General features: G+C 38.5%; 1 protein-coding gene across 8 annotated transcripts in view; it reads left to right on the top strand.

Annotated features, from left to right (window-relative positions):
* Nucleotides 1–15,170, top strand: part of LOC131078837 (histone-lysine N-methyltransferase SUVR5) — an 81,553-nt gene that overhangs the window by 59,207 nt on the left and 7,176 nt on the right. For all 8 annotated transcript variants that reach the window (XR_009113850.2, XR_009113849.2, XR_009113848.2 and 5 more), the window contains 2 exons: nucleotides 11,571–14,690; nucleotides 14,893–15,054. Coding sequence is in view for 5 of the 8 variants with exons in the window: in XM_058016627.2 (XP_057872610.1) it covers nucleotides 11,571–14,690; nucleotides 14,893–15,054 (3,282 nt within the window). In the remaining 3 variants the exon portion in view is untranslated. The remainder of the gene's footprint in view (nucleotides 1–11,570; nucleotides 14,691–14,892; nucleotides 15,055–15,170) is intronic.

Here is a 15,170-nt window from a genome sequence, read left to right as displayed (position 1 = left end):
CTTGGAGAGGGACAGGAGCGATTCTAGCTCTGTGGGCCTTGTTTCACTTCGTCATCTTCAAAATTTATATTCAACGGATTCGCAATGTTCCATTCCATTCATCTATGCCTTGAGATCGATTGTAACTTGGCAAGAAAATCATTTACAACAAAAATCGCTCTGGTCCCTTCCTGAGGGACAGGAGCGAACTTAAACATTTAGGGTCCTTGCTGACGTTTCAAAATCTTCAATTTGTCTTCAATAGCTTCATTTCACCTCCTTCCTTGTCATCAAACATAAACTTGACTTGATCTTCACCTGAATCTCGCCCTATGAAGAACATCGCTCTGGTCCCTTGGAGAGGGACGGGAGCTACAATGTATTTCGCCCTGGTCCCTGACTGAGGGACAGGAGCGATTTTGGCATTCTGGACCATTCTTCTTCGTGTTTGCTCTTCAAGTTATATTCATTCGATACAACATATCTCCTTGGACATCTTCAAATCGTTGGGTCATCAAAATCCTGCAAGGACAAAGCAATATTTGATTTGTAGCTCCGGTCCTTCACTGAGGGACAGGAGCGATTTTTCTCCTGGAGGCATTTTCGTGTTCGTGAAAATCTTCAATTTATATTCAACGGAAAGATCATGCCTTTCTCTATCATTTCCAACTCGAAATTCATCTTGACCCTGCAAGGATAGTAAGATATTTGAAAACGAGCTCCGGTCCTTCACTGAGGGATAGGAGCGATTTTGCTCTTACAGGCCAAAATATCATGATTTTACGCATTTTATCACTTCACACGGTGAAAACAATTCATTTCCAATGCCCGGGATCAAAAATCAAAAAACTCAAAATTTGGTCAAAAAATATTCAATTGGACAAAAATTCACATTTCATCTTCAATACTTAGACAAATTTAAGCTCTGCATTCAACATTCCAATTGAAAATAGACCATTCTGGCGAAATCATTGCATTCAAAATTTGCATTCTACGAGAGGAAGCTCAAAAGCTCTCAAAACTGACTGGATTCTGGCTTGAAAAGACGTTAATTAAAACCCTAAGGGTTGACCCTAAATCCAGACAACTGACTGACTAACAAAACCCTAAAAAAAAACGAAGCGAAAGGCGAGCAAAAAGAGGGGGTCCCCATTTGCAATGGGGCGATGTGTGAAATGGTCACAACAGGCCTGTATGTATAATTTGAAATGGTAACTTTTCATTAATCCAAGGTTGAAAAACTCGGACTCGGCAATGACTCGGCAAGGCCAAATTTTTTTAAAAACTCGGGACTCGCCAAAACTCGACAACTATATCGAACATTTGAAAATACATTAAAATTTTTTTTTTATTCAAAAACACACATTTACACCAAATTTGTATAACATATATTGATTTCCATGATATATAAATCAAAGTTTGAGTTAAATACATAGCATAAACCAAAAAACAAGTGCAACATATGAATAAGAGTTCAATACATATCAATGTATCATAGTGACATAGAGTCATAGAGTCGTAGACCACAAAACAATAACCTCTGAAATTCTGATTACATATCAAGTTCAAGTTTTGGTATCAATGAAAATGAGAAATCATAAATTGCGCCTACGACTAAAGCTCAAAAAAAGTTGTTGCTGCTGGGGGGTGGTGCTAAAGTAGTGGCAACATCCTCAACAGGTGCCTCTGCTGCATGATCAACCTCGTGCTCCTCCTCCTCACGTGCTGCCACTTCTGCATCCCATTCCTCTCCTGCCCTCTCCAACTCACTTAGCTGCTCATCAGTAAAGAATGGATCCAAATCATTATCAATGTCATCAGGAGCAGCAACCCATTCTGCTGCATATGGATCAATGTCATCCAAGTCAAGTGCTTCATGTGAATCTTGCCCTTGCACCTTCTTCTCATGCAATTGAATGTTGTATCGCACATAGACAAGATCATTCAAGCGTTGTTGAGTCAACCTATTGCGCTTTTTTGTGTGGATGGCCTAAAAAACACTCCAGTTGCGCTCACAACCAGAAGCACTACAAGGCTGCGATAATATGCTGATGGCAAGCTTTTGAAGATTAGGCGCTGTGGCACCATAATCTTCCCACCACAAATCTGCAAGGATAAAAAATGTCATTTATAACTTGTAAAGATTTTAATAATCTTAAAGAGCGAAATAAATGATAAAATAAAATTAAACATATGTTTTTTTTAACCTGGTCATAAGGTGTCTCTCCTACGTTTGCAATCAGGTGAAGAAAACAATGGCCCTGTGTCCTTCTTATAGCTTTGCAACTCATCAAGTATCTGGTCTCGAAGGTTCTCATCATCAACTAATCTCCGAATGCATGTGTCAAGGCCAATTCTAACCTCTGCATCTACTCTAAAACTCGGGAAGTAAAAAAACTTGGGATTCAAGAAGTAGGCAGCAACATGAATATGTTGGTGGAGTTGATGGTTCCACCTTCAATCAATTATGTGCCATATGGGATCATACTTGGTCTTGTTTGACGCATACAAGTGTTGAATCACCTCTTTGGCCTTATCCATGCCTTCATATAGATACCCCATGGAGTTATGATCCCCATCCACCATTCGTAGCACCCTCACCAACGGTTCCGACACCTAGATACAAAATCTAACAAAATCAACAGATTGTAATATTAGAAAATTAAATAATAAATCATCAATTAAAGTTTCAAAACTTACATTGATGATCTCCTCCACCATCTTGGCAAAATTAGAATAAAAAATGGCAACCACACCCCTCTTTGCTTCAGGCTTTGTAGCATAAGGACTCCCCAACCATCTTTCACTCACAAACATCCGCTTCAGGTTGGGCAATGTAGCAAGTATGCTCTGCAAGGTGAGGAAATTGGTAGCAAAGCGTGTGACCCCTGATCGCACAAGATCCTTACCATCAGTGTGCTCTCTCATAAGATTCAAAACCCATGTGTGCTTGTAGATGTATTTGGTGATATTCTTTCCTGTTAATTGTAACTAGGGATATAGGGGTTTGGATTGCCTTAAGGCAACATCCGAACCCCATTTTAGGACCGGGTCCTATCCTAGGGTGATGTGACCCTATTCAATGCCACGCTAAACTCATGCCATTTAACATTGGCGCCAAAATCCAAGGAGGCCGACTTACATTTGAAAGAATAAATGATGCATATAAGTAAATGAAAATTTGCAAGTCAATAATCAATCAAGTTTGATAATATACAAGGCAATTTAGCTCTGCTGTGAGAAGTCTTAAGAAGAGTGCGAACTTAAGGAAGATTGAGAACTTGTTCAGCTTGGTGCAAAATTGTCCAAGAGGACATAGTGGATCTTGATGCAAGCCTTTGAAGTATACAAGGAACAGATCTGATATGTGCAGATTAGATTCAAGCTAAGTATTGTACTTATGTTTAGAGGAGAATATATAATCTGACCTGTGGGTCTTTCATGCTGGGTTTTTCCTCCTTGGAGGTTTTCCTAGGGTATGCTTGTTTGTTTGCTGTTCCATTTTTGATTTATGTTGGCTTATTAAATACTGTAAATTTGAATACAATCTAGGGCACAATTAATCTATGTTGGTTTACTAAAATACTGCAAATCTGATTACAATCTAGGGCACAATTAATCTATGTTGGTTTACTAAAATACTGCAAATCTGATTACAACCTAGGGCATAATCAAATATATGAATCTGATTAACATACCTAGGGTTTAAAATAACATGGTATCAAAGCTATAGGTGTCATTAACCTCTGATTTTTAGCAAATCAATTGTTGCATATAGCTGTTGTTTGTGTTCAGATTAAAGATGTCAGGTTTGAAGGCTGAAGATAGGCTTGAGGGAGCCATTGATTTTGCTGCTTGGAAAGTTCGTATTCTATTGATCCTTGAAGAAAATGATCTACTGAAATTTGTAGAAGAAGAAAGGCTATCTCCTCCAGAAGATGCTGAAGAGTTGAAACTGTTCAAGAAAGATTCCCTCAAAGCTAGAAGGATCATAATTGAATCCGTCAAGAATCATCTTGTCACTGTCATATCAAAGTTTGTATCTGCCAGAGAAATGATCAAACACTTGGAAGGGATGTATGAAGTCAACAATCTCAGCAGGGCTCTTGCCCTAAGACAACAACTTTTTCACATGAAAATGAAAGGAGAATACTCAATCATAGCCTACTTCATGAAGATCAATGAACTAAAGGACAAGCTAAGCACTCTTGATTGCCAAATCTCAGATAAAGATCTTGTTATGATTGCATTAAATGGCCTACCTGATGAATGGGAACCATTCATTCGTAGCATTGGTGGAAGAGCTGATCGTCCCAACTTTGAACATCTTCAATCCGATTGCATCGAAGAGGAATCTCGAATTGAGGTAAGAGGAAAACTCAAGAACTCTCTCAAAGATAATCATGTTCTCTTATCTAAATCTAGGAAAGGTGGTCATTGGAAGAAAGAGAAGAGAAGCAAAGATTTTAGATCCTCCTCCTATGATCCAAGGAAAAAGTCAAGAGATTCCTCCCACATTCGATGCTTCAGATGTGACAAATATGGTCACTATGCCAGAGATTGTTAGAATGACCCAAAGGAAAGGGAAGCCAACTTAAATGAAGTTGCCGAACAAAGTGAAGACTACCTTCTTATCTTTGCTCTTTCCAGCAATGTTCCTACGGACAGCAATACATGGATTCTTGACAGTGGTGCCTCCAGACACATCTCAGGATTTCGTGATCATCTCTCAGATCTGATTGAAAAAGACACCAATCTTCATGTAGTAATTGGTGATGATGCTCGATACTCGGTAAAAGGTTCTGGCACTACCTCTTTAAAACTAGATTCTGGTATTTCCTTACAACTTTGTGATATTCTCTTTGTACCTGGTATTAAAAGAAATCTTATTTCCATTTCGGCTTTAGAAGATAAGGGTTTGCAAATAGCATTTTCTGAAGGGAAGTACTCGCTTGGCCTAAGAAATCTAATTTCAAATCTACTTGTATTATTGGAAATAGATGTGATAGTTTATATAAGCTTGCAGCTAATCCAATTCAAGCTCTCATTCACGAGACCCCTGAATCATGTGAGCTATGGCATAGAAGATTGGGTCATCTTCACTTTCAAGCTCTTCCCACTCTCGGTAAAATGGTCAAAGGTATGCCTAACCTCAGTTTATCTCATGATGATACTTGTAAAGGTTGTGCAGTGGGTAAGAATGTAAAGAATCCCTTTCATAAAAGCGATAGTAGGGCTAAAGAAAGGTTATAACTTATTCATTCAGCTTTATGTGGTCCTATGTTTGTAGCATCTCCTAGTGGTTTCCTATATTATGTTATCTTCATAGATGATTTCTCTAGGAAAACATGGATCTATTTTCTTAAAACTAAAGAGTCTGAAGAAGTCCTAAACAGATTTAAAGAATTCAAAGCCTTAGTTGAAAATACTACAGGAAATCGAATTAAATGTTTGAGGTCTGACAATGGAGGTGAATACACCTCAGGTAGCTTCTATGACTTTTGTGTTAAAGCAAGAATTAAGAGGGAGTTCTGTGTTCCCTACAACCCTCAGCAAAATGGAGTTGCTGAAAGAAAGAACAGGACCATTGTTGAAGCTGCAAGAGCCATGATACATGATCAGGACTTGCAACCTTTTCTATGGGCAGAAGCATCCAAAACCGCAGTTTATATTCAGAATAGATGTCCTCATCGAGTCCTAAAGGATGTGACACCTGAAGAAGCCTTTTCTGGAATCAAACCAGACATCAGTCACCTAAGAATATTTGGAAGCCTTGTGTATGTTCATGTGCTTAAAGAAAAACGAACCAAGCTGGATCCATCTGGAAAGAAAGGCATCCTAGTAGGATACAACGAATCTTCCAAAGCCTTCAGGATCTACATTTCAGGTCAAAGGTATGTTGAGTTAAGTAGAGATGTAACTTTTGAAGAAGATATTGCTTTCAAAAGATCTAAAGGTTCATTAACCATCTATAATGATATGGTGATGGAAAATCAAGATTCAATTGTTGATGCTAACTCTGAGTTACAGGGGGAGCCTACTGATCTTCCAAATCAGGAAGTTCAAAATGACTCATCAGAACCCATGCAATCTACCGACATTCCTCAGGATATTGTGGTTTGCAAGAAGAGACCACTTTGGGTTAGAAATACGATTCAAGATGCTGAAGGGTTTGCTGCTCCTAGAGGAACTTTCAGAAATAGCAAGAGTGTTCAAAATCACGCCAACTACATTTCTGTGATGTGCAATATAATTGAGTCTGAACCCCACAATATCGGAGAAGCTATGTCCCATCATGCTTGGAAATTAGCCATGGATGAAGAGTATGGGTCTATCATCAAGAATAATGTCTGGGACATTGTACCCAGACCCAAAGGTAAGTCTGTCGTTTCTTCTAAATGGTTGTTTAAAATTAAACATAATGCTGATGGTAGTATTGAAAAATATAAAGCTAGATTTGTAGCATGTGGTTTTTTTCAAAAGGAAGGAATAGATTATGAAGAAACCTTTGCCCCTATTGCTAGATATACCTCTATTAGGTCTATAATAGCTATTGCTGCAGCCAAAGGTTGGGAGCTGCATCAAATGGACGTTAAGACAACCTTCCTTAATGGTGTCATTGAGGAGGAAGTCTATATTGAGCAACCAGAAGGTTATGTAATCCATAAAAGAGATTCTCATGTTTGCAGGTTGAAGAAAGCCTTATATGGGCTCAAACAGGCTCCTCGCGCTTGGTATGAAAGAATTGATAAGTACTTACTAAGTTTAGGGTTTTCCAAGAATGATGCTGATGCCAACATTTACTTGAAAGTTTATAATGATGAGATGCTTATTTTAGTTTTGTATGTAGATGATTTATTTCTCACGGGTGAAAATAAATTAATCATGAGATGTAAAAAGGAATTAGCCTCAGAATTTGAAATGAAGGATTTGGGTCTAATGCATTACTTCCTAGGGTTAGAAGTATGGCAAAGAGCTAATGAAATCTTTCTAAGTCAGGGAAAATACACTATTGATATTTTGAAAAGATTTAGAATGATAGATTGTAAACCTATGCGTACTCCTATTGATATCTAACTTAAAGAAGTTAAGTGTTTCTGCAGCTAATTCTGATTTTGCAGATCCCTCTGAGTATAGGCAGTTGATTGGCTCCCTGATGTACCTAGTCAATACTAGGCCAAATATCTGTTATGCGGTTAATGCTCTCAGTCAGTTCATGAGCTCACCTAAACATGTTCACCTGGTTGCTGCCAAGCACATTCTAAGATACCTACGTGGCACGATTGGTTATGGGCTAAAGTATTCACTTAATACCCCAATTCTCCTGAAAGGCTACTCAGATTCAGATTGGGCAGGAAGTGTCAAGGACAGGAAAAGCACTTAAGGCATCTGCTTCAATTTGGGCTCCGCAGTAATCTCTTGGGCATGCAGAAAGCAATCCTCGATAGCATTAAGCACTGTAGAAGCTGAGTACATTGCCGCATCTGTTGCATCCAGAGAAGCAGTGTGGCTTCGTAAGCTCCTTGTTGGATTATTTGGTCAAGCCAATGATCCCACCACCATTCATTGTGATAATCAAAGCTGTATAAAGATGTCAGTAAATCCTGTATTTCATGATCGGTCCAAACATGTGGAAACACACTATCATTACATTCGGGATATGGTGCAGAGAGGCGCCATTCATCTAAAGTACATTAGCACAGATGAACAGATTGCTGACATCCTCACCAAACCTTTATCCAGAGTGAAGTTCGAGTACTTCAGAGATAGACTTGGTGTCATGGAAAACGGAATCCTGATTGAGAGGGAGCTTCAATCTTAGTGACTATGTGTAGCACTTTGAATCATTCCTTGTGTATGTGCAAGAATGAATTACATCCAATCTATGCTTGTGTGCTAGATGGATAATTGTAATAATGTAAAGACCCACTGGTGTATTACACTTTCTATGCTTGTGTGCTAGAACCATCCTATGCTTGTGTGCTAGGTGGAAGATGTAATTCTATGCTTGTGTGCTAGATGGAACTTAAAGGTTCAGATTATGTATTCTCCTCCTCCCTAGTTAAGAGGGAGTGTTAATTGTAACTAGGGATATAGGGGTTCGGATTGCCTTAAGGCAACATCCGAACCCCATTTTAGGACCGGGTCCTATCCTAGGGTGACGTGACCCTATTCAATGCCACGCTAAACTCATGCCATTTAACATTGGCGCCAAAATCCAAGGAGGCCGACTTACATTTGAAAGAATAAATGATTGCATATAAGTAAATGAAAATTTACAAGTCAATAATCAATCAAGTTCGATAATATACAAGGCAATTTAGCTCTGCTGTGCGAAGTCTTAAGAAGAGTGCGAACTTAAGGAAGATTGAGAACTTGTTCAGCTTGGTGCAAAATGTCCAAGAGGACATAGTGGATCTTGATGCAAGCCTTTGAAGTATACAAGGAATAGATCTGATATGTGCAGATTAGATTCAAGCTAAGTATTGTACTTATGTTTAGAGGAGAATATATAATTTGACCTGTGGGTCTTTCATGCTGGGTTTTTCCTCCTTGGAGGTTTTCCCAGGGTATGCTTGTTTGTCTGCTGTTCCATTTCTGATTTATGTTGGTTTATTAAATACTGTAAATCTGAATACAATCTAGGGCACAATTAATCTATGTTAGTTTACTAAAATACTGCAAATCTGATTACAATCTAGGGCACAATTAATCTATGTTGGTTTACTAAAATACTGCAAATCTGATTACAACCTAGGGCATAATCAAATATATGAATCTGATTAACATACCTAGGGTTTAAAATAACATTTCCATCTTCAACCACTTTCTTTACCCAACTTAGTTTCTCTATGTCCTCAAGGAGCAAGTCAAGACAATGGGCAGCACTAGGGCTCCAAAATAATGTCGAATGTTTAGCCATTAGAAGTTTGCCAGCTGCCACATATGCAGCTGCATTATCAGTCACAACCTGTATGACATTTTGCACTCCCACGTCCATCACCACCTCATCCAACATGTTGCACAAGGTCTCTGCATTTTTCACTTCATTGGAGGCATCAATTGATTTTAAAAATACTAACTGTCCCCTTGAAGCAGCTAGAAAGTTGATGAGTGTCCTATTCCTACCATCCATCCACTCATCTGAAATAATGGTGCAGCCATTCTTTTCCCAAATACTCCTTTGCTCTTCCACTAATGCGTGAATGTTTTGGACCTCATCTTGCAATAACGGTCCACTAATCTCATAACGACTTGGGGACTTGAACACCTTACTTGTCACAGTCAATGCGGTGACCAATTGGTCCCAAGATGGACTAGAAACAACATTGAATAGAATATCGTTGTAGATCCAAAATCTAGCACACATCACCTTTGCTTGTTGGTGAGCCTCTTTATTCAGTGCAGTGCCTAGCAATCTAGGTTGTGCACCAGGAGTGTTACGTGGAACAAAGTAGTTTTCCATATGGCTGCCCACACTTCCCATTCCTCGTATCCGTGGCCCAAGGGAAGAACTAGATGCCCCCACATCTGTATGTGACCCTATAGATTTCAAATCTGCCCTTGGGGCTGCCATTGCCTCTGCTGTTCTCTTTTTTGTTGCCGTCCTTTGATCATATGCTTCAAGCGTTGCTATTGCATCCCTCGTAACCTCTTCAGGACATTCCTTACATTTTCTAGTATCTCGACATTCAATCTGTGCAAGGTGATATTTGAACCTATTAATGCCACCTTTTATAACCTTAGTGCAATGGTTACAAAGGATGTCTCCTCGTTTTGGACCCGGTGTCTCATGTTTCCAACAAGGGTCTGTCTTTCTGCCACCAACTTTAACTGTAGAACTAGAAGCCATTTTCTTTCAAAAAAATTGGAAGAGAACCTAGCAAAAGAGAGAGACGACATTTAGAGAACAATATCACTGTTATAACTTATTACATTCCTAATTCTATCTATATCACATTAACACTGTTATTAATTACAGTTATTCACTTCCAATTAACAGTGTTAATAAATAATAACAATTAAAATTTAATATATTAAATTATTAACACTGTTATTTGAAAATAAGTGTTGATATCTTAATATATTAAAATATACTAAGGTTATTAACACTGTTATTTAAAAATAACAGTGTTAATAACTTATTATCACTATTATTTTCAAATAACAGTGATAACTGAAAATAAGTTATTAACACAGTACGTTAAATTTTAATATAATAAGTTGTTAACAGTTAAAACTGCTATTTTTAAATAACAGTTTTAAACTTTTAACTATTAAGTATTAACAACTTAATATATTAAGTTTTTTTTCACCCCAAACAAATAATAATGTTTAACTTTCAAACTTTCAATAGCAAATGCCAAAAAAATACCTATATTATAATGTAAAATTTAATCTAACTGAATTGTAGGAGAATTTTTTTTGAATTGCTTGTTTCAATATGAAAAGAATTCGTAAAAATCCTGCAATCTTGCTCTGAAATTTTCGATTTGTGCCCTATTCGCATGCGGTTTTACAATTACCTGCCCTGGTCGCGTCAAAAACCTGCTATCTTTGCTCCTGCAATCGTCTGTTTTGTGCCCTACTCAGGCACGATTTTTTCTGCACTGGTTGCGTCGTCTTTTTCACCTTTTCTTGCGGCTTGGAATGAAAATATAAGACATATTTTTAGGTTTTTTAAAAGTTAAAACTTAATATTGTTTTTCCTGCTGAATATTTCCCCCTTTTTTTGCGATTTTCTGCGATTTTTTCGCTCTCGCCGCGATTTTATCAGATACTCGGCGCCGAGTATATGCGCGAGTGACTCACGAGGGTTTATGGCTCACGAGTGCTCGTGATTTTATCTTTGATGCGCCGAGTTTTGCAAGCTTACATTAATCAATAAATAGTAGAACTACAATTTCGTTTGCAACAAGTGGCTAGAATGGTATAATGAGTCCACTACTTAGGGTGTTGGGTTTTATCAAAATTTTACACTTACTCAAAAGCCTACAGATTCAAAAATCCAAGTCCAACAAAGGATTAAAATAAATAAATATGGTTAGTCTGCTTTTCCTCCTGCAGAAGGATTGTTGTCTGTATCCTCTTTCCTCCATCTGGGACCAAAAGCTTCATCATCCATTTTCTCATAATATTTCTACTTGTGCTGAATGAGGAGGTAAAATAGCCAAATCACTGACCAATATCCTTGACATGGGAGGATGTAGGTTCCAACACACGCCATTGTATGCTATTTGCTTAGATATTGCCTAGAGTGATTTAATTTACCTTTACATGGGCCTATATTTATGATGGTCTGTTTATGCTGTTGAATCACAGTTCTGGCCTAAATCCTTTTAACAAATGATAAATCAACCTTTCAAATTGTGTGTCAACATTACTTTACTTGTGCAGAATGCCTCCAGGGTATTAATAACTATCTCATATCCTATAACTGCATCTTGTTATTTCATTTATAGTAAAAGTTGCATTGTGTAACTCTAACCTGGTACCGGTATCTGATATTTGCATTTATAATTTTTAATACTTTCAAAAGTGTCTTACACCAATTTACACCACTGATTGTGGCTACTGTTCTGAATGATCAGGAATTGACTGATTCAGTTTTATGGGATGATGTTGCAAAGCTTTGGGATGCCCCTGTTCAGCCTAACCTGGGGTCAGATTGGAAAACATTGAAAGGAGAGTGCATGAAATGCTTTTCAACATCTTATCCTTCCTCAACATCCAGAGATGAGGGAGAAGATGATAAGAGGGCCTATTCTCAAGAAACGAGCATCACAAAACTTGAAGTCTGCAGGAAACGCCCAAAACTTGAAATTCGCCGTGGAGAAATGCGCTTGTCAGATATAAAAGATGTGCATGAATCTCAACTTCCAGCTCATAACGAAGTTTTTGATTCCATGATTGCCAACCAACAAGAAGAGAGTACAAATCAAGAGCTTTCATTTCCTAAACTAGAAGGGCTAACAAACGACTGTCAAGAAGCTGTGGCTACCACATGGTTTGAAGTTAAGGATAATAGTGAGTATCCTTTTACTCCTCATCCCAGTGGATATCAGGAAACACCCATTGCAGAATCTAAATCAAGTAGCAAGAATCAGTTGACAGCCAGTGGTGAGCACCGGTATCGACAATGTTCAGCCTTCATAGAAACAAAGGGAAGACAATGTAGCCGATGGGCAAGTGATGGAAGCATCTATTGTTGTAAGCATTTAAATTCATCCACTCCGGATAATGCTAACAAATTGGACCAGGTTGTATCTCTTTTCAAGTCTCCAATTTGCCAAGGTATGACAACTTATGGAAAGCGATGTACACATCGATGTAAAAATGGATCATCATTTTGTCTTAAGCATTTGCCTCAAGAACTACCAGAGAGTAATAAGACACCCAGTACGAGTGCTTTAGTTACTAATAATAAGAGAGCGAGGTTATCAGTTGAGGGGCAGTTCTCAGATGACAATGCACCATCAGCAGGTTTAGGTTGTGAAGAAACTAAACAAGATAAATCAAATCTGAATCTCATATCAGATGCAGACTTTAAAGACGAGGATTTATCTGAGAAATCAACTCAGAGGTGGAGCAATGATAGTGGCACTGTTGGGAGGAACCAAAGGATTGAATTTCAGTCTCAAAGCACTCTGGCACAAGAAAGGTCTACTGCTAAGGTTCCCTATCAGAGTGCAAGTTGGTCACGTTGTATTGGATGGTGTAGGAACAATAGTGGCCAGTGTTCTCACAAGGCAAAGCCAGGTACTTCATATTGCGAAAAGCATCTTCCAAGCTCACTTGCGCATGAGGGAAAGGTTGGTGATAGACACGTTTCAACAGAGATTCTGAACCAACTTTTGAAATCTACTAGCTCTGAAAAAAATAGAAACTATTTACTCCGGGCTTCAGATATGTTGCATGAGGTCATGAATGTTTGTCTTTCAGAGGGGACTACCTATCGTTCAAATTCTAAGGGAAGAATTGTGGATTGGATTCTTGGAGAGGCATCAAAAGATTTAAAATCTGCAGAAGCTCTGTTGAAAATTGTTTCAGGTGAAAAGGAAAAGCTTGGCAGACATCTGGGGATTGAAGAAGCAGGAGAGGGCAGTGCTGCAATAGTTACATGGACTGCTGATGCAAAGGATCAATTTTCAGTTTCTTCAGCGGAGGATGATGGAATGCACAACTCTAGTAGAGAGATTGGAATACTTGATTCTAGAACATTTGGGAACTATGCTTCTAATGATGATCAAATGCTAAGATGTAAGCTTTGTGGAGGGGAGTATTCTGATACCCAGTCTCTTGGATACCACTGGATCACTTTTCATAAAAAGGAAGCTCAGTGTTTTTTTAGAGGATATGCATGTCGTATATGCAATAGTCCCTTTACCAACAAGAGAGGTCTTGAGAGACATGTGAAGGTCCACCATGCCGAAAGCTTGCTAGAACAGTGTGTATTAACTTCATGCATACATTGTGGTAGCCATTTCATGAACTATGAGCAACTATGGCAACATGTTGTATCTGCTCATTCAGATGAGTTCATCCGATCAGTAGGTATCTTAGAACAGGTCAAGGGTTCAAATTCTTTGGTGCCTACTGAAACTGAGGGAGGCATTGACATACAAAATGAACTCCCAGTGTCCATGAATTCTAAACAGGAAGCAAGTCCTATGTTTGGCATTTTTCAACATGCATCTACGAGTATTGGAAGTGTAGTTAAGGATAAAGGTCCTGTAAATCGTAATACTCCTCGTAGGTACACCTGTAGATTCTGTGGGTTGAAGTTTCATCTTCTTCCAGATCTCGGTCGTCATCACCAAGCTGAACACATGGGTACCACCTCGAATCAGTCCCCTCAGCCAAAGAGAAGAAAAGAGATACTTTCTACAAAATGGAGGGCTAACAAGGTCGCATCTAAATTAACACAGAAGGTTAGCTCATCTCTTGGACTTAAACATGCATCCATTATTGCCAGAAAAAAGCTCTCAGAAAAATTTAATGTGCACAATTCAATAATGATGAATGGATGTTCAGAGAAGCATGGAAAAAGTGAAAAAGAAGACAAACCTCCAGATTTTTGTTCTTCAGCTGTGGCTGAGATGTTATTAGCTGAAGTTCAGAAAGCAAGACCTTGGCCCAGTAACCAGGAAATCCTTGGCATGGCCCGTTTGGCTTGCTGCAGATTCAATCTGCATGCCACTTTGGAAGAAAAGTATGGTACTTTGCCTGAGCGCCTCTACATAAAGGCTGCCAGATTGTGTAGTGAAGCAAATATTAGAGTTGAATGGCACATGGAAGGTTTTGTTTGTCCTAAAGAATGTAAAGCTAAGGACAATGTCAAACCTCTTGTCATATTGACTCCTCTTCCTGATGTGCAATTTCATTCTTTGCCAGCTCAGTTGGATGATCGAGAAACAGTTTCTGAAGAGATTGGCAATGGGAATATATGGGAGAAAGCTGAAAGTCACGTGGTTCTCACCTCAACTCACTTTGGAGGAACTCATTACAGAAAAATGCTTGTGATCTGTGAAGATTTGAGCTTTGGGAAAGAAGCGACATCAATACCTTGTGTGATCGATGAAGATTTAGTGGATCCATCTACCTATGCTCTCTTTAAAGAGGGTAATGATTTAATCATTAAAAAATATATGCAAAATTTCTGCTATATCACGGAAAGGCTTCTAGACCCTTCACTTGGTCTTGATACAAAGGTATCACTCTCACAGTTCTAAATTGATGAAACTACAGGTTATCTTGGTTTTAGCAATATCATCATGTCACAAAAGCTAAGAGGTGCATTGTAAAAATATGGAAATTAGGTGTATAACTAAAAGTTAAAATAAGTTGCCGCCATTGTTTGGGAAAAGGCATGAAGAACTGGAATTATCTTGATGTCTTCTCTTATATTTGCAGAGTTCACAACTGGGATGCACTTGCACACAACCACAGTGCTCTCCTGAATCGTGTGATCACGTTTATCTCTTTGACAATGACAATGATGATGCAGAAGATATCTATGGACAACGCATGCATGGAAGATTTCCATATGACAGTAAAGGTCGAATTATTTTGGAGGTAATATGAACAAATTTTTTGTCTCATGCTTGTCCTTTGATTGTTTTTGTTTCTTGTATAGGTAAAGGTGACTTTTTACTCCTGGCTAGCTAGATTCCCCCTGGGCGTATGAGATC

The sequence above is a fragment of the Cryptomeria japonica genome, chromosome 2, assembly GCF_030272615.1.
Source record: "Cryptomeria japonica chromosome 2, Sugi_1.0, whole genome shotgun sequence".
Classification (NCBI taxonomy): Eukaryota; Viridiplantae; Streptophyta; class Pinopsida; order Cupressales; family Cupressaceae; genus Cryptomeria; species Cryptomeria japonica.
This window is presented reverse-complemented; position numbering and strand designations above follow the sequence as displayed.